Source organism: Fopius arisanus, unplaced genomic scaffold (genome assembly GCF_000806365.1).
Source record: "Fopius arisanus strain USDA-PBARC FA_bdor unplaced genomic scaffold, ASM80636v1 scaffold00029, whole genome shotgun sequence".
Classification (NCBI taxonomy): Eukaryota; Metazoa; Arthropoda; class Insecta; order Hymenoptera; family Braconidae; genus Fopius; species Fopius arisanus.
The window spans coordinates 986,559-1,010,712 of NW_011887768.1; the positions used below are offsets into that span (position 1 = coordinate 986,559).

The window sequence follows — 24,154 nt, forward strand, 5'->3', positions numbered from 1 at the left end:
TGTCATCATCATGCAATTATCTCGGAAATGAGAAATTTTTGAAGAAATTGGGAAGTGATCTTCACAATTTTCATTGTGAGTCATTTTTCATCTAGATCGTCAAATTGCTTAGAATAAAACTCGCACAATTATTTTTTTCCACCATGTTTATTACTGAAATAATTGTAGGATTAACGAATTATTTGTTTTTCCAGACTTGTTTTGGCATTTTACACGCGGCGGCTATTGTTACGTTAATTGAATGAAGAAAATGGCAATGGATTGATTAAAAGTAATCGAAAATGCTTAGAATATTAGTATGTACTGATTTCATTCATTTTAACAAGTGCACCAACTTATTTTAATCGACAATCTACTCATTTCTCTAATTAACTGAGTGTTTTGTCGAGGGTGTCTTCAAATGTAGCCCAGGTAGCAAAGTCAGAGACAAGAGCTAATGGTGATTGATTTTGAAAATCCAATCACTATTCACTTAGTTTTCCCAACATACAATTATCGACGTCTAATCGGTCCTTTATTGAAGAGTTGAAAAAATGGGCTTATTTTTGCGATCAGGTATTGCTAACTGGGATATTTAGTTATTAAGCCGGACAACTTGTAAAAACGCAATTTTTGTACTGTTGAAGGAAAAAAAAATGAAAAATTCATAGAGGAAATACACTAACGTTGTAGTGTGTAAACAAGAACCACTTTTCAATAAAAACATTTTCATACTCAACTGAATGTTTTGTCTTTCAATGAAATTTATTATTTTCCGTAAAATCACAAGAAATTTGTTCCTGGAATATTTCATCCCGAATAAATATTTTTACAATTCCAGAATCAAAAAATCCATGACTATTCTGGACTGGATTCTTCTATATTTTTATTCCTAGAAAATTTATTCATGGGCAAATAATTAAACCAAGTATTCCCTAAACAACGTTTATTTGTTCTTTTACCTTCGAGTTTTTTTTTAGAATTTTCATCTCATTCAATACATTATGTTTCATCCATATTCAATACAGAAACTGTTATTATGCATGTTATACAAATACTTAAATAATACACCAGTCGTAATTTATGTCAAATATTCATCATAATGACTTTATCGCTTAACGAAATCCATCCATCATTCTCTCCGAGTCTACTTATATTAGGGGCACATACAAATATCGAATATATTAATTTATGTTAATTTATTAAGAGCAATAAAAAGACATCAAACGCTCGCTTTGAATTTCAGAATCAACAATAATCCCGTGATATTGAGTAAGGAAAGTTTGAATTTACAATCTCGTTATTAAATCTGTGAAAATCTATCATGTTTATAGAGTTGAATTAAAAATAATATCTTAATGACAATTAATTATCATCAGTACTTCATTTACAGAGAAAAAATTTCATAAATAATTAAACGAATGGTTGATCATTCATTACTGCAATCGAACGATCTCAATTTAAATAATTACTGATTCATGTAAGTTTCCAATTTCTTTATGTTTCAATTCCAAGATATATACATTTTATATATATACATATATAAAGATATATTTACATACAGAAATCGAGGACTTTATTCATGTGCATTCATCTTTCATCTGTGATGATTGACAAATTTTTTTTCCTTTCTTTGGTGTCATGTAAACTAGTCGATTGAATTGAATTTAATTGTACGATGCGACATATTACATTCATTCAAATTTCTAATTACTAATGAATATTGAGATGTACTTTAATTTTATTTAATGTTTTATTTATTTTCATATCGTATATTTCTAGGATCATATATTTTCTATCTTTGAAAACTAGATATTATGGCGTTACATTAAAAAAATGAATTTTTTCAGTGTATATTTTTACTTCTGTAGCAGAATGATAAGCAGGAGATGAAAAAAAAATTGCAATTGCAGATATTTTCTTCAAATATTTCTGCAACTGAAAAAAATTTGAAAATTTTTTGAAAAACGTCAAATTTTAGACTTGAGAGTAATTGTGAAATCAACACAAATTACCGTACACTCGTCTCCTATTTATCATCAGTCAGATACAGACTCGATTAATTTTCCATCAGTTTTTGAATTTTTTTTTTATAGATATTCTAGTAATACTCATCGTGTCATGCATTAATACATAATAGATTTTTCGTACGCTCAACGATCGAGGAAATATAGATCTATCTAATTTGATAACTTCTCTCCATCAACGAATTTACGAGTTACTCGAAAAATACTCTAGAATAAGAGACACTGAATGATACTTAGTGCTAAGCATCTCCGAAAATTTCTATCATTCGATTTTCATGCATTTCAATTGAAGAAGAAAGTCTTAATCGCACTAGGTACAACATGGCTTGACGTTACTCTAGGATCAGTACTTTTTGAAGGTACATTTTTTATTTAGGGATGAATAGAATAGGAAATATCACATTTACGTGCTCAATTATCGGAAAGTACTCGGGCCAAACAGGGGATCAAACGTTGAAAATGACTTTCAAAAAAAAAAAACCGATAAATTCAAATGAGAAGGGTTTAACCGAGGTAGATCAATAGAATTTCCATTAATCGAGTAATAATTGAGGAATCATTACCATAAAAAAGTACCAAGCGGGCACACAAGAGATACCTCTTAACATTTTCTTCTCTCATCACTCATGCTCAATAAAATTGCGTAACACGAAAATATATTCCACTCCTCTCGTTAAACCCTCCACATCACTATTGGTTGCGTTTGCTTAATAAGGTGTAAATATTTCAATTAATTCTCATAACTCTTGTTGAGACTGGTCACACTCAAAGTGCTAGGTGAATTAGAAATTGTCGCTAATGAGTTGAGACTAACTGCGTGTTAATCCTGAAGCATGTGAACAAAACTTATCGGAAACATTCCTCGTCGCTCCGGTGAACGCTCTAGGGCCCCTTCCATCCAATTATCATCGTCTGTTTGTTCATTCGTTACGATTATAACTTCACCCTCGCGAAATGAAAGCTCGTCCTCGTTGTCAGCTTCGCAGTCATAAAGTGCACGACAGCGACGCAATCCGTTCAAGCTCGATGACGTAGGCTTAATTAAAAATATAAATTATTTAAATCAATCAGAGGCTTGTGTACGTGATGCATACATTTCCTTTGTTGGAACTATTGAATGACAAACACATGCTGATTATCGTTTCAATTTACACACAATTCATTTATTTTTTATTCGTCAAATCAAAGAATTCAATTCATTGACTCAGAAGTATTTGGATTAGAAAGTCATATATGATTATAAAATCATGAAACTTCGAGAGATGGAGTAATGATTAGATGCAAAAATAAATGATTAATCATTTTTACTTCAGAATTTTTTGAAATTCTCGTAATAATTCACAAGCATTCGATTTAAATTCACGAATTGAATTTAAAAATAGAGAAATCAAGGGATTGAATGCTCCAAAGCAGGAAGATGAGTCTTTTATAAATTCTGATGATAGGCGATCGATTAAGGATGCAGATGATCGTGCAAAGCATAATTCACTGGTTATTGGTATTGATTTTCAAATGTCGCATGCTACTGTGCGTTCCAAATGTTTACCGGATTCATATTGGGGAGCAAAGATGAGGGCTCCTCGGCGTAGCTTTCTAACCTGGATCGTTCCCTTCGCTGTACCAACAATTGTTAATGACAAAAACAATCAACCGAGCATTGGATTTCACAATAAAAATCAAGAAAACAAAATTCTTTGACTCCAGTTGCAGAATGGCTCTAGGGAAGTGGAAAATCTATTATTTATTTCAACACTTCACTGTTCAATTCAATATCAAATTTTACTTATCACTGATTTAAATCATTTAGTCATTTTTATATAAACCTTTTTACAGATTTTATTTTTTTATGCAATTCAAAAAAGTTGAAAGGGTTTATCCGAATCTCTCGGGTTTTCGGTTATTGCGATATTTTTTATTGGCAATCAAATAGTATTTCGTATCCAATGGAAGAAATTCTTAATGGCACTTTATTAAAATGAATTTCTTTTTATGAAATTTCGAACTATGGTCGTGGTTTATGGCGGTTCGGATGAATGGCTGCGATCTTGATCATGATTGATAATGAAAATGTTAGTTATTAGTATGAGGTGAAAAGTGTTCAAGCATGTCAAACGTGAATCACTAGAGAAATTATTATCAAATGCTACTGCAAGTTAGTTTGATGATAAATGAAAAATGAAAATTCCCTGATGTGTTTCCCAGATTTCATTCAAATTCATATCCAAAAAACCGATCCCTCCACCATGAAATAATTACACTGTTGGAGAATTTCAAGTGAAAACATTCGAATTTTAATAACGACAAAGTGACATGAAATTACAATCAAATTCTTAATTAAAAAAATCAAAAATCAAATTCCTGTCAATTAAAATTGACTTCAAACTCTCACAATCGAAAATTCAGATGAAATTATGACAGAAATTTCGAGAAATTTCCAACAGTGTATGTAATGAAGCAGTAAAATGCAACAAGTTCACCACGATTTTATAATTAACCAGATGAATGCAGAGGGAGATCCCAAAAAATATTTATGTTGTAGCAAGAAATGAAATCGACTTGTTGGTTGACATTTTAACACTTCAGAAATATTTTACATTAATATTCTATACGATGACTTAAAAATTGCTTACCTTTCTGGGGGGAGGTACAGGATTACCAATTCCATGTTCTGAACACATTGAACTGAGAGATTCACTGCTGCGACCATTACTCATTCTCGATGACGAGGCGATGGAGGGAGCTGGAGGAGGAGGATTCCTTGGCCTTTGAAGAGTTGACGTATTTGATTTGTCTAAAGTTCCATGTCCAGTCGATGAATCACTACTAGGCGACCTCTTATGATGGAGATTATTCAAAGTATTCAAAGAATGTGGTAAACTGTGCAAGGAATGACCAGCCAAAATGGGTTCACTGGTTGTTCTACTGTGCGACGAGTTGGCTAAGCTGACACTAGTCGGTAAAGTTCCATAATGCGCTGTTAACATTCCTCCTCCACCAGTACCAGGTGGAGGAGGTGGTGCAACTCTCTTTTTCAGTGATCCGTGAATATTCAATGCCATGTCCGGAGGACCCATTGGACTGGACACTATTATGGGTTTTCTTGCTTGAGGTGGTGGAGGTGGTGGCATTTGCTGTCTACTTGTCACTGAGTTTGGAGATGAACCACTTTGGAGACTATCACAGGTACTGCTTCGACTTCTCAGAGTTACTGGTGAGTCTCCGGGGCCAGAGCCACCTCCACCTGCATACGAAGGCGGTCTACTTCGCGATTTTTTTTCCGGTGTTAAGCATCCATTTCGATCCTCAATAATCGTCTCATCATCCGAAAAATCTGTTGATCCTTCATCATGGGATAAATTCCAGTCAATATTCACGTTATCAAACTGGGTCTTCTGCTTCTGAAGTGCATGACTCAATAAATCCTTGCACGTATGGTGTCCCATCTCCTGTGCAATGTCGGATGGTGTCTTATCCTGTTTATTTCTCACTGTAGGATCAGCCCCAGCCCTCAACAGTAATTTCATAGCCTCAGCTCTGTCATGCCTCGCAGCAAAATGTAGAGCTGTTTCCCCATCGACTGTAATCCTATCAACCCCTCCACTCTGCATATTTTGTACCAGAAAATCGACTAGATGTAGACTGCCCCCCATTTCCCTCAGAATAGCCAAATGCAGAGCAGTTTCTCCAAGGTCAGAAGTGGGTAGAGGTGCTGCAAGATCGACATTCTCAGCGAAGACCTGGAGCAGCTGCTGAAGATCCCTATTATTAACCGCGTGTTCCAAATCAGAGAGTAGATCCCGTTCATCAGCACAGGTATTCATAACGTATCGCTTGTCAACATATTTAGCTCTAATGAATTCATATCTTTCCTCCATCGAGGAGGATGGTGATGGCTTGAGATTATGATGAAGTGTCGCTTCCATGACTTCATTGAAACATTGATTAGTCATGTATCTCGCTAGCAATAATTGTGCAGTACCAACATTGTCGAGGGTTAATGATTGAATCCTGGAGATGTGAACTCCAAGATCCCTGTGAATTCCGCTGCACTCAATGCAGACGATTATGCCAAAATTAGTTGACAGCCACGTTGCGTCATTTTGCGAGGAGCAGTCACAGCACTGGTCATTCCCTGGGAGTCTCATGACGCACCTGATAACAGCCTGTTGGAGCTCAACGAGGCTCGGATTACCCTGGCCTGCATCAGCCTTTCCACTGGCATCGAAGGCTCGCAAAAGGGCTCTCTCCTTGCAGTTTACTAGGACTGACATCCAGGCTCGCTGGTCTGCCTCATCCTCCGCTTGGAAATGATAAGTTCGGTTGTAACTGATGAGATCGAAGCCACGCTTATCATCGGGGACTAGTTTTATTTGGCATGTTAGGAGATTGACTCTTGTCGGTGGCTTGTTCTCATCCGCGTGACAGATATCCAGGTATCCCTCTGCTTGGACCGCGCAGCGGCGTTTCTGCCACACTCGACGCATTTTTCCCTCGCTCTTCTTCAATAGATGACCTGATCGTGTTACACCGTGTTGCTTGTCCCCTTGCAGCTGGTGGAGGGAATAACCAGCTGAGGCATTTGTCGTGAGCTCTTTGTCACAGCCAGAACTACGGAGAAGACTCCGGAGTTCTGTCAGCCGTCGACGCTCTTCGTCTTGCGTCTGACGAATCTTTTGGAGTTTGATACTCAGGTCTGCGATGTACGAGCCAAAATGCTCAATCGTTTTTAAACCGTCTTGAAAATAATTCGTTTGTGCATGATAATATTCAACGAGATGCTGCAGTAACTCAATCCCCTTCTTCGTTTTGATTTCATTAACTTTGATGAGATACTCGCACATTTGCAATTGAAATAACCGTCTCTCTTTTTCCATTTCGTCTGCAATCTCAGCAGGTGTGACTTCCGTTCGTATAAGACCAGCCTCTTTTGCATGTTGCTTCTTCTCTTTCTCAATCTTTGCGTACTTAGCCTCGTAATCCTTCCAAGCTTTTTCAAATGGCCTCTTCAAGTCCCCTTTAACCCCTCTCAAGTCCCCTTTCAGCACCGAATCGAGGGGAAACATCACGATATTGTTGATATTTTGCATCTGAATAAAAATGAATAAATATGTAAAAAGAACATGTCAATGAAATTCAATAAAATTTATTTCACTCTTAGATTTATGATCGGATTACATTTTATTGAAAAATATATTAATATTGTTAATACTCTCATAATATTATTATCATTTTTTCCGATTCTTGGGATTCCACGTAAATTTCAATTTTAAATTTATTTTAAGTAATAATTTGTTGATTTATTGGAATTATTGAGGGACGAGGGAGAGTTGATTTTTATTTTTTCATTTTTTTGGATTTTATCCTTTACATAGTGACAATTGATGCTGACTCATAACTCTCTGTTCTATTTAACTTATGGGACGTGGTTTTGAATGGTCCTTCTTCCCCTCTGGGGATGCTCTCAAGCATGATTCCCCCTCCAAAAAAGTGCTGTCGTCATACATGTGCGATCAGAACATAAAAGCCGTACGATAAAGTCTCGACATTTGCGATGGGGTCTTTTTCGTGAGTTCAACTTGGGAATATTGAATATCAGTTGAAGTGGATGGATCGAATGTCAACATCAAGCTATGAATTTTCCACCCAAGCTAGATATCTCGAGGGTGTCCCTCGTTTACTCAAAATCACCGGTTTCTTGAGGCGTACGGCGTGCGCGTTAGATCTCGCTCACTAAAAATTAAAAGTAAAAAATTTATAAAATAATGTTCTTACTAAGGTTTTCATGAGGGCACTGAGTTCTTTCGTGACAACAGCAAACTTGAGAAATGCTGCGCCAATATCCGGCTCCTGCTCCTTGAGGGCAGCATCTCCAAGCCTCTCCAGGGCTCTCCCCAGGTAGACCTCGTTATCCACGTGTGCTGCAAAAACAAAGGATCCATAACTATCAGCACTACCTTCACCGAACAATCTAATCAACATCTCCAGAAGACGATGAATGCAACTTCCATTAATGCCAAGTGAGACTCCATTTATTTTGAAAAAGAGAAAAACTGCTCCAACAAAGATGGACTCATGGGCGCGAAATGAATGAATTCGTCGCTTGAAAAGAATCTTTTGACAGCCACTAGCATTGATGTCAGTTATGGTAGGTAAGTCCTTCAGGGTGAAATGGTATAGCTCTTCCGGGCATCAGCCATACACGCGGGCGCCACAGAAATCGATTCTGTCTGAGTCTACGGTGCGTCGCACTTTGTTTTACAGCTTTTTATAGACCGCAATAATCGTTCACATGATGTTATTATCGTAGATAATCAGTTGTAATACCTCCAAAATTATCGGATACTTCCCGATTATTTTTTTACACGGGGACAATTTTTTTGGAAAAATTCCCGGTCCGTAATATTCGATTGAACAATAATTTTTATGGAGACATAAATCATGTGGAGTTTTGAAAATACCGAGAATATTCAGAAATGAATATGAAAAGTTGTTGTTAAAAACAAATTCGTCAAGATCCGTCAGGAAAATTGATCATTCTTGAGATAATCATCGATTCTGACAGGCGATTTATTGTCAACTTCATTTTATATTGAATTCGTGTTCGATGAATCATGTTTTATGCTCTCACCATTTCCTGAATTGTGTATGGCCTTGATCGCCTTCTTGAGTTTCGTCAATCCCTCCCTGTCAAAATCCAGAGTCTGAAAAATAAAATATAAACAAATATTTATTTTTTATCAAAATAAAAAGCCGAATTACATTTTTCCCTTCAAGGAATTTTAATCCCATTTTTTCTTTAGCTCCATAATATATAATTTGAAATTATATATTATTTATATATTATATACTATTTTATATGCATTAATTAATTTAAAAGGGAGGGCATTGAAGGAAATAAATAATTCAATTGAATTGGACGAAAAAATTGGAGTTGAATCGGAAAAAGTCCCGGCGCGATTTTTCTCGTGGAGTTAATGATGTGTTTCATTCACATAATTCGTAATTTCTCCTTTGATCTGTTATTTCTCACTCTGGAGTGGAATCAGGACACCTGAACGACTCATTATTCGAAAAGTACATCGAAAAGGAAAAGAGAGGGAGAAGAGGAATTCGTCGCAAGGTCACCAGCTCTTGTGTTTGTCCTTTACACAACCGGTCTTTCATCTCCATTCTTTAAAGTTCCTTTTTTTCTTTAGTATATTCTTCGAGCTAGTGAAATTCACCAGAGCTTTCCCTCAATTAATATCAGATATTCGTTTCGAATGCAGAACATGTGGATATGAAGATACTGACCTATCGCGGTGTTAGAGAAATAAATGGAGAATTCTAGAATAAAAAAAGTAAAAGTGTTTGAGAGATAAGATGGAATTAATTGGGGGGAAATGAAGGTTTATCGAGTTAATTGTCTGTTTTAGTGATTAATGGCTGGTTAGAATCCGAGAATGGTTTTTATTTTACATTGCAGATACTAACTCGTTGAATTAAAAGGTTTGAAAATTCAAAATTCTAGAAAAAATATCGGGGAAAATTTTCAAAATTTTCAAAATTCAGTGAATGCCTCCTCGATTTTTTTTTCAAAATTTTGAATTTTTCAATTTCAGTGAGTACCTCGATTTTTTTTTTAATTCCGAATTTTTCAATTTCAGTGAATACCTCCTCGATTTTTTTTTGAAAATTTCGAATTTTTCAATTTCAGCGAGTACCTCCTCGATTTTCATGTTCCCGTGGTATTTCTTCAAAAATTTCGAATTTTTAAATTTCAGTGAATAACCCCTCGATTTTTTTTTTGAAAATTTCGAATTTTTCAATTTCAGTGAGTACCTCGATTTTTTTTTTAATTTCGAATTTTTCAATTTCAGTGAATACCGCCTCGATTTTTTTTTTGAAAATTTCGAATTTTTCAATTTCAGCGAGTACCTCGAATTTTTTTTGAAAACTTCAAATTTTCAAATTTCAGCGAATACCTCTTCGATTTTCATGTTCCCCTGATACTTTTAAAAAAATTATTGATAGAGGTCAATTTAGATAATTATTTATTATAAAACTAACTTTTACGTAACAAATGTGTAGGAATTCAGAATTCGCTATTTTTGGAGATTCTGTACGGCGCTATTCTGGGAAATGTTGAGACACGTTTTTCCCGGATGATTTCGTTAGTTCGCAAAGTATTTTTACACTTTTTCAGATAATTAATATCTACAACTAATGTACCTCATTTATCTTCGCGCATAAAATTCACTGAATACCATAGAGAAAACCACAAGAATTAAAAAAAATCTGACGACCAATGAAATCAATATTTCGCAAATAATTCGATCACCAAAAAATTCTCTTCCCTTATTCTCTGAAATAATATTGAACAGCGCTCGTTTCAGTTCCCACAAATTAACAAAAAAAAATATAAAATAATGTAAATGAAATCACGAGTGGTAATTAAAAATAAATGTTGATTCATTGAGAGATAAGAGAAAGTGTGTACACAACAGCCTATAGCGCGATTTCCATATAAATTCCGCTATCTTCCGCGTGATGATGAGAAAATGGCAGGAATGTACCTCAACACGAAGGTCCCTCTCTCCTCTCGGAAGAGGGAAGCAGAAAATATCCAACGAGAGACTCGTTTTTACTCCACATAAGGCGCAGGTGGTACAGCTGCTCGAAAGCGTGCACGTTAAAATCGAAGGAGGGGCCCACTCACAAGAATTCCTCCAGGCCTCTTCGGCCTCTTCAGCCTCCTCGGCCTCTTCAGCCTCCTCGGCCTTGCTAGGTCATTTATACCGCCAATTGTTACATGCCATAATTTCAAATCCAAATCCACTCCTTCCACCATCTGCGCCTCAAAATCCACACCCCTAACGCTCAAATCGACTCCTCCCAAAATATACCGATATATTTATATATTTTACACCTCAAATTCCCCGCATTAATGTCTGAAAAATATATAATATTCTTTTTATTTTTATTTGATATCTCTCTACCTTTACGAAACGAATTATAAACATTAAAAACAGAAATTTAAAATGAACAGGGAAAATGTGGTATTTCGAATTCATAAACTATTGTAAGATTTTATTATACAAATATTCTGTTTTCTTCTCATTTATGTCAAGTGGAATAAATTAAAATCTAAATTAACAGGTGGCTAATGATTGATTCAGTCAACAATCTCATTAAATATTTAGACTGTGGAATTGTAATAATAGAGCAAGTCATCAAGTCATTTGGAGTGAAGAGAAAACGCTTGTGCCAATAGAGATGATATTTGCGTTTTTAATCAGCAAGAGTTATTCTGAGAAATGTTGAAGGTGTGATTGGAATTGTGACCCAGTTTAACCGGACACTCCCCAACGGGGGAGACAGATCGACGCCGTAGACTCTTGGAGCAACTTCCTCGTCCCTTAAAGATACCATGGCCTCTATTGATCGTTAGTGCTCCTCATGTAGAGTTAAAAAATTTAAAAATCATGAAATCCGTTTTGCAATGAACCGCCAACAAGTCAGACTCGCATTTCGAAAATATTTTCATCACCGATCGCACTTTATTTTAAATAATTCTACCAGAAATAATTTAATAATTGAATCCCATTAATTGAAAATCTCAATCAATTCCAGTTTTTACATTTTCATTGCTTATCCTTGATTGAGGATAATTAACGTGGCCGATAATATCACTCGACTTGTTTTCGCGAAATCCAATGAATTACGACGCATCAGAGATTACTCACACTTCAAGAATAAATGAATATTGGACTTCTCATGCGTGCATAATTTCTCATATAACTCGGTATACGATGCGGTAAATATCGTCAGACAGCATGTTTTCGATTTTTCAGGGACAGCTGTTCTCCGTTTCCCCTATCCACCGGTGCTTATTTATCCTCCCTGTCAGAATGAAAATAAAGGTGAAAATTCCCTTGGGATAAAGATTAAAAATTCGGAAACTCGGCCCTTCACATTGCCATAAAAAAAATTAACTTCCGGTGGTCAACTGATGAAATTTAACGAGTGGCGGAAAAGACCTTGCGGAATTATTCTCATTATTCCTCTCGTCTTCTATCGTAAGTGAAAAGGATGTGAGAGAGAAAGAAAGTTGTCAACATTATTCCATCTGTCTCATTTTTAACTGAACCGCACATCCCTTTTTTGATAAACATCTGTTGAGCTGACAGAAAAATTATGGCTTTCACTAAATAAATTTACCAACGACAAGGAAATTCACATATTTTCGTGTAAATTTTCCGATTTATTTAAATGCAACGAGTTCATTTACTCAGAAGATATAAATTAATTCATCGGAAGAATATTTTTTATGAGTGCTCTCTACATCTTCATGGAATGACAGATTTCTCAGTCGATTTTTACGATTTCGATAAGAAAGGGGGCATTGTCTGATATAGTCTTCATCTGATTTGACTTGAGAGCAAAAAGCTTTAGCTTTTTTTTCAAGCTTTAAGCTTTTTCTTCGAGCGAATCGTTTTGAATTATTTTTATCTAGACTATTCCATTGAGATGGGGTTTTTTCGGGTCAGAAAATTTCATACTGATTGTTCTGTCAGCATTAAAAAAAAAATGTGAAGCGATGTCGTAATCTGGGGAGTGATTACGAAAAAAAAAATGCAATTTAATCTGAAATATTCTTTTGAACGCTTTGCCGTCTTCTCCTTTTCACTTCTCATTAATTATTCCTTCCTCTAGGGCTTTTCATTACTCAGAGTTTTTAGGTTACGAAGTGAATAACAATTCCTGACATCTCATTTTATATTTAGGTAGCAATATGGTAAAGAGTAATTATTTGAGCAATTAATTTATTGGAATAGTGATAAATATTTCCGACAGATAAAGTGAACTGCAAATATTCAGAAATTAATCAAGTGATACTTCCACGAAATGTCAATAATAAATCCTCTATATCCCTGATATTTACGTTTCCCCTTCAATATGACTGTCAATTATTCTTCCATTTACTTTTTTCTTCACGACTGAGAGAACTTTCAGGTCACGAAGAGGTGGATTACCGCATGTAACACTCCACGTAATAATTATGCAGCAAACCTCTAAAAAGGGGTTAATTATAAAAATGTTGTTATTTTGCGAATACCTCCAAGACATAGACAGACGATTTTCTTTCTCAAATTCAATTTTTTCATCTCCATTTTTTTCTACTACCGTTTACTCTGGGGATTCAAGTGACAATACGATAACATTGACAGCATATTTTTGCTAATTGATTGCTCCAAGGCAATAAGCTGTCCCTGAAAGCGTTATCCAACGATTGTTCAAGTGCAAAAATACTCACCTCTTCTAGTGCTGTAATGGTCTGTCTGCATTGTGGCATTCGCGACACAAAGGTCGAAGTAGTTGGTGAATTGTAGTCCTCCCTCGTCTCCTCCACAAATTCACTAACCGCGATTAAACCCGGCATTCTCCAAATTCCTGAATAATCCCCATAAAACGAAAAAAAAAAAAAAAAATCACACTCACTGAATTTTCTCTTCACCAAAACGATTGATCACACGATGTTATATGTATTCACAGATGTGGTTAATCACTCTGACGATAAATAAAAGAATCAACGAAACTGTCAGCAGTCAGCGAATCACCGATGATAGAAAGGAGGAGGTGGTTGGAGGCTAGAACACACCTCTCGATTTTTCCGCCCCCGCGACCACTCACTTCCACTCTCTCCAGTTAATCCCCAAACGAAAAGCTGTCCTATCACAAAATTATTGAAACAATAAAATCTCAAATAATTCACATGAAAATCAATCACACCTCACCTCCTTTTTTTTATTAGCAAACTCGCGCACTCCCTTTGTGACATTTTGCTGCTCTCTCACTTTCTATTTTCCCTTACTTACTCTTATCCTTGTGTTTTTCTATTTATTTGTTCTTTCCTTTTTATCGGTTTCTTTTTTTCGTCACGAACTGTTCCACTCACTCATGTACACATTGTTGGAGTCAACGTCTCGAAAAGAATCGGAGAATCCGTTGATTCTGGGAAAATCTGGAGTAATCCGATATTTGAGATATCTGGTGGTTCTTGTTTTGGTGGCTGTGGGTGTTTGTTGAGGGGAGTGTTGTTGGTGATCCGTTGTATCTCTAGAGAATGTTTGATTATTGTATCATCGAGGATCAGCACGGGATCGACAATTCGAGTATTCGACACTCGCGCTCGCACTGAGTTCTCGCCGGGGATACTTACACACTGTTGTCAGAGATGTGGGGCTTTTGAAGGTGAGTTAAAAGATTTATTTTACAGATGTAGTGGTGAAGAGGAAGGAGCGGGTTGGCCGATGGCGAGAGAGTGCTCAATCTGATGGACACTGGCCGGAGGTATGGGCGCGTACGCAACGACATCGAAACATGGAAAAATTCAAAATATTCGAATAACTACAGATCAATATTTATTATTTAATTACCACCCCGACTCGTTTGTACCTCCAGGTGACAGAGGCATGGATAAACACACGTCAACGTCCAAGCATCTCCTAGCAACCAATATTCCTTCTTTTCATTTTCAAAGTGGAGGGGGAGAGGATGATTTACTCGATTTATTTCAATTTTCACTGCTGCATTCACGGAAAAAAAGACTCTCTAGGATACAGGAGTCACTACCTCTCAGCAGAGATGGCGTGAGAATCAACTGTCGGTTAAAATGAAGGTAGGGACGAGCACTTACTTGTAGGAATTTTTTTTTAAACAAAAGGAATAAAAATCTTTTGAAAAACAATTGTCCTGGACAGAGACAATCGATTGATATTATGATACGATAAAACAATTTCACGTTGCAACAAATGAATCATTGATGTCCGCAGTTATTTCTTTAATTTCTCATAACTCATATAAAAATTATCACCAATAAACAAAACTTATACAATTTGCAAGATTAGATGACAATGTGTGATTCAAATTCTCCCTGCAATCTTTCCATTAATGTTGACAAATTGATCTCTTTTTTTGGAGTGATCAATTGTTTTCTTATTTATCACTTATAATTATATATTCTCTCCCATTCCATCAGTCTCCGTTACGAGAGCTCGTTCCAGAATGACACGACCTTCCTTGTAACGTTGATTTTCATCTGTAGCGTATTCGTACACCCATCCAAGTTTTGCGTCACAATTTTTGCAGCTCACATCACGAACCATGTGTCTACCAGTCAACATTACACGATCTTGAATTTCACTGTAAAAAAATCAAGAAATTCCAACGCATTGGAAATAATAATATAAATGGAAAAAAAGAATAATCATGTAAAAATGCAATTTTTTATATTCAATAATCGCGATGATTTCCATGGACACAAAATTTTAGAGACTCTTTAGATCATCTGAGATTACATTATGGTAATAATTAGAGATTTAAAAATAAAAAAAGGTCAGGTGTATTGAGTGAAACTGATAAGGCTATCACTTCAGTCATCAAACAATGCGTATCGAATTCATTTGAATTGAACTTCAACACGTCTCTCCGTTAACAGAAAACATCGACGGATCAAATGTCATGGAAACATCTCAAATGACAATCAATAAATTATTTAATCTTACCTATAGTTGAGATTGACGACTTTATTGAACAAAAAAGCCCTTCCAGTGGCACCAGTGAATCTTGTGCTGATCAGCTGTGCTCTGTTTGTCAGATTAGTGTCACAAGATGCACAGGAGAACAAACGAGTGCCTCCGATGTGTTCGAGAAAGATAACACCCATTGTATTTTCACTTTCTTCTGTACCCCCTCGAATTTTATTTAAAAAATTGTCGAAATCCCTCCAGAATGTCACATTCAGATATAAAAAATCAGAGCACCACCAGAACGTATGGAAAATACTCAGAACACTCGAGAATTTTTAATTAATTACGTGACAGTCGTTTTGTTGTTGTTCTTCGTTGACATGTTGTGTCAAGTCTGAGGAATGGGACAGTAAAAAAATATGGCGGACGTTGCAACATCCTATAGCAACGTCATTGGATAATTGTGGAGGCGCGAATTTCAGAATTTTTTAACAATTTTTTCTTGATCGAGTCATATTTTTTTTCAGGATTACTTTTTTTATTGTATATACCCAACCATTCACAAATATATTCCTAATTTATTGCAAAGAATTGTCTAGTATTATTCACATTTTTTTTTTTATTTTAAAAAATCTGTTCATCATTTTATGAAATATTCCAGTAAAAAAAAAATAAAACAACTCGGATTACATCAAAATATTCTATTTTATTACGTATTATCACGCATATAAATACAATATGTTACATAATTTTTTGTATATACATATATCCATGTCCTCCAGTAACTGTTGGAAATAATATTAAAGCCTGATACACTTACAATATTCGTAGTAGTGCGGTCCAGTGAGTCAAGTCAAACATCAAAATTTCTTAATTATGTGATTGTCCTGGATATCAGAGATTCTAATAAACAATGGGATAATTTTTATTGTAATAAAAAAATCCGTAGAAGTTACTACAATTTTTCCAGAACTCAATGATAACCAGAACCATCTCAAAATCTAGAAATATGCAAATCGTTTTTTCACGTTACCACTAGCTTGTGCATTACAATCATGAATGATTTATTTATTTCTCTTGTATATTCATCGATTTTATCATTAATACGTCGGAAAATATCTGTTCAGTACTGGATCGTGGGCACCGGGCCCTTTCTAACGGCACAATAATCATTTTTAATAACCCAAAAAAAAAGTTAAGAAGAAAATTAATGGATTTCCTCCACTTCGAATATTTCCCTAGAAAGCACAAAGATAGTTGTGGAATTGGTCATTTTTAAAATTTTCTTTGCACATTTTTTTTACATATTGAAGGCACATTTGAAATATGGACAATTATAAAAGTTTGCTCAAGTAAGTTAAGGCCCTGAAAGTCCTACACATATGCATTGATCACCTACAACTGTAGGCGTATTTTCTGTACTCAGGAAATCTGTTTTCTATGCATTACAGTAAACGAAAGAAAGAGTTTAACTATTAATGAATAGAAAAATATAAAAGATTAAAAATTCTTTTAGCCAAAATCACAGACGAGTCTCTCAAACTTTCCTCCCAACCAATGAACCATAAATCTGTTGGCGTTCAAAAAAGAATTTTCCTTTGTCTATCAGTAAAGTAGATAATTTCAAATTCGAAAAAATACATTAGTCGATATAAATAATATAAATATATATTTCAATATCTTGTTAAACTTATCCCTAAACATCGCTGTATGTACTTACACGCAATGTATATTTATCTATGTAATAGATTTGTGGATTTTTGTTAAACATTTCTTTTTATCATGCCATATAAGTCACAACGAGTCAATGTACATATATGTGTATATATATCAATTGTCAAGAGGTAAAACGAAATGGTTCGATATTCGAGGAGAATACTTTGCGATTTGAGAAAGACAACATTTTTGTGGGGGCATTTATTATGGCAACACTCGGACTGCGGGTGATATTTTTATTTCTTTCAAAACTATCTGGTCGATATTTTGGAAAACCTACAAAAAATATAAGCGAGTAAGGTTTGTTCCCTTCTATGGTTCCCGATAAGTACTTCACCAACCGAGATTGACAGTTTATGCTCGAACAGTTTTACTGTGCAACCCCTAGAAAATTTATTATCATCTTTCTCGATTTGCATGGTATACCCCAAAGAACTGATGTTGATGTGATGTCGACATTTTTACTCTACATCACTGTAATCCCATTCCAATTCTTTCTACACATTTTGATTATCTCCTTTCATTTTTCCATTTACAAAGTGTAAGAGGACTTTTTTATTTAATACTGCTACTCTCTATTTACACCAGACAATCTTCAAACTTCACAATAAACTCTGAAAAAGTATTTTCTACTCTCTGTATAAAAATGTCAATAACTCAGAGTATATTGATTAGAAAAATGAAAATAACTTCATAAAATTATGAATAATAGAATTTCCAATTTATCAAATATGCTCAGTTTTTCACTTCTTCCATTAAAATCTAAAATGCCCATTCGGAGTAGCGAAGTGGTAAAAACATAACAGCGGATGTATTGTAATAAATGATCACTAACATTTTGTGAATGGCTTAGAGCTAGGATTGAGTGAGAATGTAAAAGAACTTTGAAGGCTCTTTTCTGAACTGAAGAGATAGGGTCTCGATGTTACTTCCTAATAATTATTAATTCGTTTCAAATAATGGATTATCTCGCTAATTGGTCATTCCAGAAGAAAATGGTATCGAATTTTTGGCCGAAAGGAGAAATATTAATCTGATTAATGCCTTTCAATGTCTTCCTGTAAGCGATATCTGGACTTATCTCTTATTCTGTCCTCATCACTCCGCCACAAATATTATCCATAGCTGTTGAATAGATATTTTTCCCTCCGCTTGTATTTTATAATCATTCTCGAAGCACCAATACATTTAATCAGTCACAGGAAGTATTGAACAATAGCGAACGAGTTGATTTAAAATAAAAATTTATAAAACAATTATTCCCACGAATTTGAATATTCAAAAGAAATTTAGCCATTCAATGCTCGAGGCTACGCCCGCATTGAAATTCCATAATACAAAAAATATTAATAACATATTCTTTCTATGAAATTCGTAATAAACGAACATTATTATGACAATCGACAAGATACATACTCGAATATAATTTTATTTAATCATTCAATAGGGTGAAAAATAGATCCCTGCATTTAGTATACTATCCCTTCCATTTAAAAACATCTAATGAAAATCGATAGTTATGAAACAAGAGTTGAGAGTAAAATTCTTCGTAGAAATATGTATAGATGATGATAAAGAATTATTATTTGCTACATATAGCATGGTGGCGCTATCAGTGGTTCTGAGAATTCATTGCTGATAACAAACTTGATAATTAATGATTCATAGAAAAAAGTATTCGAAGTTACTTGGTAAGTTTCGTCCGGTTGGCAGCGAGTTCGGCGAGACATGCCAGCGCCTCCAAGTCTGGGGACCAGGCTGTTAAAATTTATAAAAACAAAACGATGAGAAATTGATAAGCCACATATACTATCTGAATTCATCATTTAAAATACAATATTTCAATAATTCCAATTATTATCTACAATTGTGAATAGTTATGCAATTAGTTATGCAATTTTTCCAGTAATTACTAGTTTGAAAAGAGCTCATTAAACGAGAGAGATGACTGCATATATTATTCCTCGTTGTTAGCCATTTCTCACGTCGAACCCGTTATCTCACTGGTAGTTTTTTCATTGCAGTGAAAAATTTGTTTCATTCCTAGATTCGTACTTACACTGGGCACCTTCTGTGTCGTCCTGATCCTTAGGAGCAGTAGCGGATGCATTTCGCGTGATGCTTTGTTTCCTAGCTTTTCGTTTTTGACTTCCAACCAGCAGACCCTTTTCCATTTCCTCATGAGAATCGTTTAGGAGATTCATTTGTTCTTGATTGTTACTTGCATTACCACGTTTCGATAAATTACCGTGAAATTTCAATTGGACTTTCTTTTTCTTGGTGCGCTGTTGTTTTTTCTTCTCTTGAAATTCCTCCAAACTTAGTGATGGCAGAGCTTCAATTTTTTTCTCTAGATTAAAATCTCTGAAAGATGAATTTCATGTAATTATCAGTAGTTTTTCTGTCAATTATTACTTACTCTGCTTTGAAACGTTTACGGGTATTCCATGCTACATATTCCTGATCAGGTTCAGCTCCTTCAGTCTCAGTGTCCTCTGGCTTGGATGCTTCAACTCGCCCCTCAGCACTGATCCACATAAACACGCTCATTAACTCAGAGAAAATAAAGTGAGTGAAGAATAAATGTGAATGAACAGAATGGATATTAAAAAAAATTGTTTATTTATAAAAACAAGACAACACCGCCGATATTAAAAACCCATTTTCGTTTATCAACAATTCAAGGAGTTCATACTATTAAAAAAACTTCAGAAATGTGTATAAAAATCAAAAAAAAGTTGAGAGATGCGGGACAAATACCATTCATTGACGGACAAAAAAAAATATGCCTCATTAAAAATTATTTTAAAAAATGGAGAACAAACCTATCAACAAGATGCTCCAAATCGCTGCGTGTACTGTTGCCCCCCTCGCTACTTAATGAATCAGTCTTTTCGCTTACATTGGACGATATAGAATTCCTCCGTTCCTTCACCAGCTTCTCACCACCACCAAACCTCTTTCGTTTTCCATGGGTCATGGGTGCATAAGTCCTTTGTTGCTCGGCAAGAAATTTTTGGTATCTAACACCCTTACAGCTTCTCTCTCCCCTATAATTCCCCTCAACCCTCCCACCATCACTCTCATCGATGAACGTACTCTCATTTTTATTGACCTCCTCATCCAGCCGATGCTCTTCATTATTATTTGACTCAGTAGAATCTCCACAATCGCTGAACAGATCAACTTTGCAGTCTCGTTTTTGATCCAAATCTATTGGCAGTTCGGTGTAACGTTTTTTCGGAGGTTTTGGTACAGAATGATTATCCTCGGATAAATCCTCAGCGATTTCCATATCAATTGTCGATTGATTGTTGGCATGGTGAGTCTTCTGGGGTGTAAAGAGGGAACTGAGACCACCGATTTGGGATTCATCAGCTAATTTACCAGGTTGAATGGCATTTTTGCCGACGTCTGAGCTGGAAGACTCGTAATTAGAGACTGATGTCTCGGAAGTACTCTCGAATCCTCCAATCTCCTGCTTCTTGTTTGTTGGTCGTGTTGTTAATGTTCTTAGAGGTGGTGCTGGCAATTTGTACCACTTGAAGTCCGGATTGGCATGTAGAAATGCATCTTTATACTGATAATTAAGAAATTAATGTACATTGATCAGTGATGGGTTAAAAAGTAATGAATAACGAGGGAAATGTTGACGTGAAAAAATTTTTACCTCTTGAGCCAGGCTTATGTAGGATTGCTTCTGGTCAGGGTGGAGTGTTGCCCACCATTCCCCAAGGACTCTCGTCACTGCACGATTTTCAAGGTTAGGAAAGTGCGTACGTACGGATGTACGATGACGTTTGCAAAATATTAAAAAAGCGTTCATTGGGCGACGAGCGTGATGGGCTGGCTCGCCAGATTCTCGATCCTCCTGAATTATAAACAATTCCAATTTCCGGTAATTTGTAGAGCTTCTCATTAATTAAATATCTTTAACTGTACAAACTCATTAGAATTAAATTTTATAGTTCTGTTTATAAATAATCGAATATTCAGTGAGAAAAATATTTTCGGGACATGGATCGAATATTTATCGTTGTCAATGCTTTTATTTTCAGATAGAAAACCGTTTTCATGTTATGACTTTTCTTTATTACCCCGGGAGAAACTGTTTTTTAAAAATAAATTTGAGATCTCCAGAATGTGCAATTTTCGGAAGGAGTCTTTAAGGAATTCGTGCCGATATCTTCTCATTTTTCAAGTCTTTTACAATATCTGAGAGGTGATTGATAAAATTGATAAAATTTCAATGTCTCATCAAGTTTCATTACCGCGGAAGAATTCCCCTACGCTCTCAGTAAACTTTTGCAAAAATCCACATGAATGAATTAATATTCTGCAGCATTAAAAAATTAAATTCCAATAAGACGGAAAAAAACATCTCCAGACATTGCCTGTTCTGTATTTTACAAGCCATGAGTCATTCCAGAAGATGACACCATTGAAAGTGTAGTTGCCAATTGAATAACAATTACAATTAATGTTTTTCCCATCTCCTGGGCTAACGTTTTTGAAAACAATTTTATTACGCTGCTTATTAAACAATCAGCCTAGGTAATTTATTTTTCTTGTCGATCGATCCAAGAATTTGATATCGACTCAGATGAAAGCCCGAGAAATTCTCTAAATCACAGATGTCAAGACAATTTCGCAATTCCAAATAGCAAAAAAAAAAATCTCCACCTTCCATTCACAGTATTGAATAAAAAATATTATGGAAACGTATAGATAACGCACGTACTTCGTTATTGTAGTCAAAAAAAAAATCCGAACAATAAGACGTGAAACGTATCGAGCCCAACAAAAATCACGTAAAATCATTCCGATAACATTCGCACAATGATTTCTCGCTGGTATTATCAAGCATGACTAAAATAATAATAAAATAAATATATAAATTCATGAATATGGCCGATCAATATGAAAATCATCTCGTGCTTTCGTCCATTTGCTGATCGGAAACGTGCAGAAAGTACTCCTCCACATGATGACTGATTATTGCGACAGATTGCATGATATCCATATTTTTCCTCACCCCCCACACCAACAATATTACCCTCATCAATAATACCACTGAGCTGCCTAAAAAAATGAATCCCCCAAAAAAATGAGGGTATCCCTACAAATGATACATCAGTGAGAATAAAAGAATGGCCTGTTTTCTCGACTACAGATGATCAAAGTGACAGCTGGAGTTGTGGAATGTAAATACTGTCAAATTCCTCACGCATTCCCACCGTCACCAAAAAAATTCGTTGATTTCTCTCCGGATACGTCGACAATATTCCCGAAAATCCCTGAAATTCTGATGCAGCCAATAAATCACATATTAAATGGAATGTCGTAAAAAGATTTCAACCTCAAGGTTGATGTCATTCATTCTGTTGTTTTCAGGTTTTGAATACCCACACATATGCAACAGACGTCATACCGCAGTTGCGGCACTTGTTAAATAAATTCCTCGGCAAACACTGAATGTTTATCACCAAATATTCGCTATGATAACTCACTCGTTCCTTATGTATCACATTAATTCAACGGATATTACTGTTTAACACGATATTATCACTGAATAATCATTGAAATAGCAGAGACTCACCTTCTGCTGTTGTTCGTTGGCAGCCATTTCTGATTTCACTTAACAATTCACTCAACGGCGCATAATAAAGATAAAGCTCTCGTTATTCCTCACTCACTCACCCTTTCTCTCGCTCTTTCTCTTTCTCTCTTTCTCACGGTACTTTAGTTTTTTTTAATTCGATGCGAGTGATTTTTGCTATTTGCGACCGTCGGCTGGAGAGTCTATCCTCCGTCTGACATCATCAGACATTCGCCGAAAGTTCCAACTAGTTTTTTTCTTTTTGTTATTATTATTTTTTTTTTTGGTGATGGTTATATGCGACTTGAGATTGGACCTGAATGAATCATGTGACTTTTGTTGCAGTTGTTAAGAATGGAAATCCCCGATGGTCGCTGGTTTTATTGTGGAGAAGATGCAGTTTTTGAATGAATCCAATTCTAGATTGACGTTTGAGGTTTTGATCTGGTGTTATGGAGATTCAATGAAGTGAGGGTTTTTTGGTGGATCGGAATTTGGATGTCGTTCAGCGGTTTTGATGATGATTTGAAGATGCGGAGATTTTGGAGTAGTTCCTGTTGTGAAAATTTATGTAATTAGTAGTGTGTGATTTTGGTTGCAATACATAGGAGTGTGAGAGCAACAGACAAAAATGCTGTAGGCTGTCACTGTCACTGTCATGTTTTGATTGTTTTGATCGTACGTGGGTGTTCCTAGACGTGGGTACTGCTGTCAGGAAGGTGCAACGAAGATTGACTAAAATAAAAGCTCAGTCGGGGGGTTTGAGTAACCCCAGCGCCATCGTAGTACTGCACCCCAAGAGAGGGAGGGCGCCACACGCTATGCTGGGGTGTTTTTTTTTTTAACCAAGTTTTTATTGCAATGCTGGGGTGTCCATCAAGTCGACGGAGTGAATTTTATTTTTTGCTGTACGAATGCTTTTTATTTTTCATTTGTTTAACTGAAATTTAGCCGACTGTAGCACGTACGGAAGGGGGAAACCACATCTTGTGGAATTTCAATGAAAAAAATTAATCAATTAATTGAATATATACCACTAATGAATTTAAATTTTTAAATTAGCGCGTTGTCCTAGCGGTAACGTGCTCGACTGGCACGCCGGAGGCCCGGGTTCAATCCCGGCATTATTCATTTTTTTTTTTTCAAAATAATTCCAATTTTTTTTTTTGTTAATTGCAAATCAATTGAAATATCGTTAAAAAACTGAATATTTGAAAATCGAGAAGATATCCAGTGAAATTGAAAAATTAGCAATTTTTTAAAACAATACTTTTGCAATATATATACTCCTAATGAAATTTTATTATTGCAATAGCGCGTTA

The 24,154-nt window shown here is 35.5% G+C and overlaps 3 protein-coding genes across 6 annotated transcripts; all 3 read right to left on the reverse strand.

Annotated features, from left to right (window-relative positions):
* Positions 1-1,672: 1,672 nt before the first annotated feature.
* On the reverse strand, positions 1,673-13,447 carry Asap (ArfGAP domain of ASAP). Of its 2 annotated transcripts, XM_011302826.1 has the most exons (6): positions 13,303-13,447; positions 8,635-8,707; positions 7,779-7,924; positions 4,637-7,093; positions 3,553-3,621; positions 1,673-3,042 (listed from the first exon to the last, which is right to left on the reverse strand). In XM_011302826.1, the coding sequence occupies exons 1-6, from the start codon at positions 13,426-13,428 to the stop codon at positions 2,827-2,829; spliced, it is 3,087 nt and encodes a 1,028-aa protein (XP_011301128.1). In that variant the 5' UTR covers positions 13,429-13,447; the 3' UTR covers positions 1,673-2,826. The 2 variants fall into 2 exon arrangements, with proteins under 2 accessions (XP_011301128.1, XP_011301129.1); XM_011302827.1 differs by lacking the exon at positions 3,553-3,621.
* A 1,367-nt stretch (positions 13,448-14,814) lies between these two features.
* On the reverse strand, positions 14,815-15,934 carry Yippee (yippee zinc finger protein). The gene is made up of 2 exons (XM_011302829.1): positions 15,554-15,934; positions 14,815-15,191 (listed from the first exon to the last, which is right to left on the reverse strand). Exons 1-2 carry the CDS (start codon positions 15,712-15,714, stop codon positions 15,002-15,004), a joined length of 351 nt encoding a protein of 116 aa, XP_011301131.1. The 5' UTR covers positions 15,715-15,934; the 3' UTR covers positions 14,815-15,001.
* Positions 15,935-16,606: 672 nt separating this feature from the next.
* LOC105265378 (HMG box transcription factor BBX) lies at positions 16,607-23,642 on the reverse strand. Of its 3 annotated transcripts, none has more exons than XM_011302832.1 (7): positions 23,515-23,642; positions 22,833-23,386; positions 20,904-21,104; positions 20,059-20,813; positions 19,653-19,760; positions 19,293-19,597; positions 16,607-18,991 (listed from the first exon to the last, which is right to left on the reverse strand). In XM_011302832.1, exons 2-7 carry the CDS (start codon positions 22,857-22,859, stop codon positions 18,918-18,920), a joined length of 1,470 nt encoding a protein of 489 aa, XP_011301134.1. In that variant the 5' UTR covers positions 22,860-23,386; positions 23,515-23,642; the 3' UTR covers positions 16,607-18,917. The 3 variants fall into 3 exon arrangements, with proteins under 3 accessions (XP_011301134.1, XP_011301133.1, XP_011301132.1); XM_011302831.1 differs by having other exon boundaries at positions 23,460-23,642; XM_011302830.1 differs by having other exon boundaries at positions 22,833-23,642.
* Between the last annotated feature and the right edge of the window lie 512 nt (positions 23,643-24,154).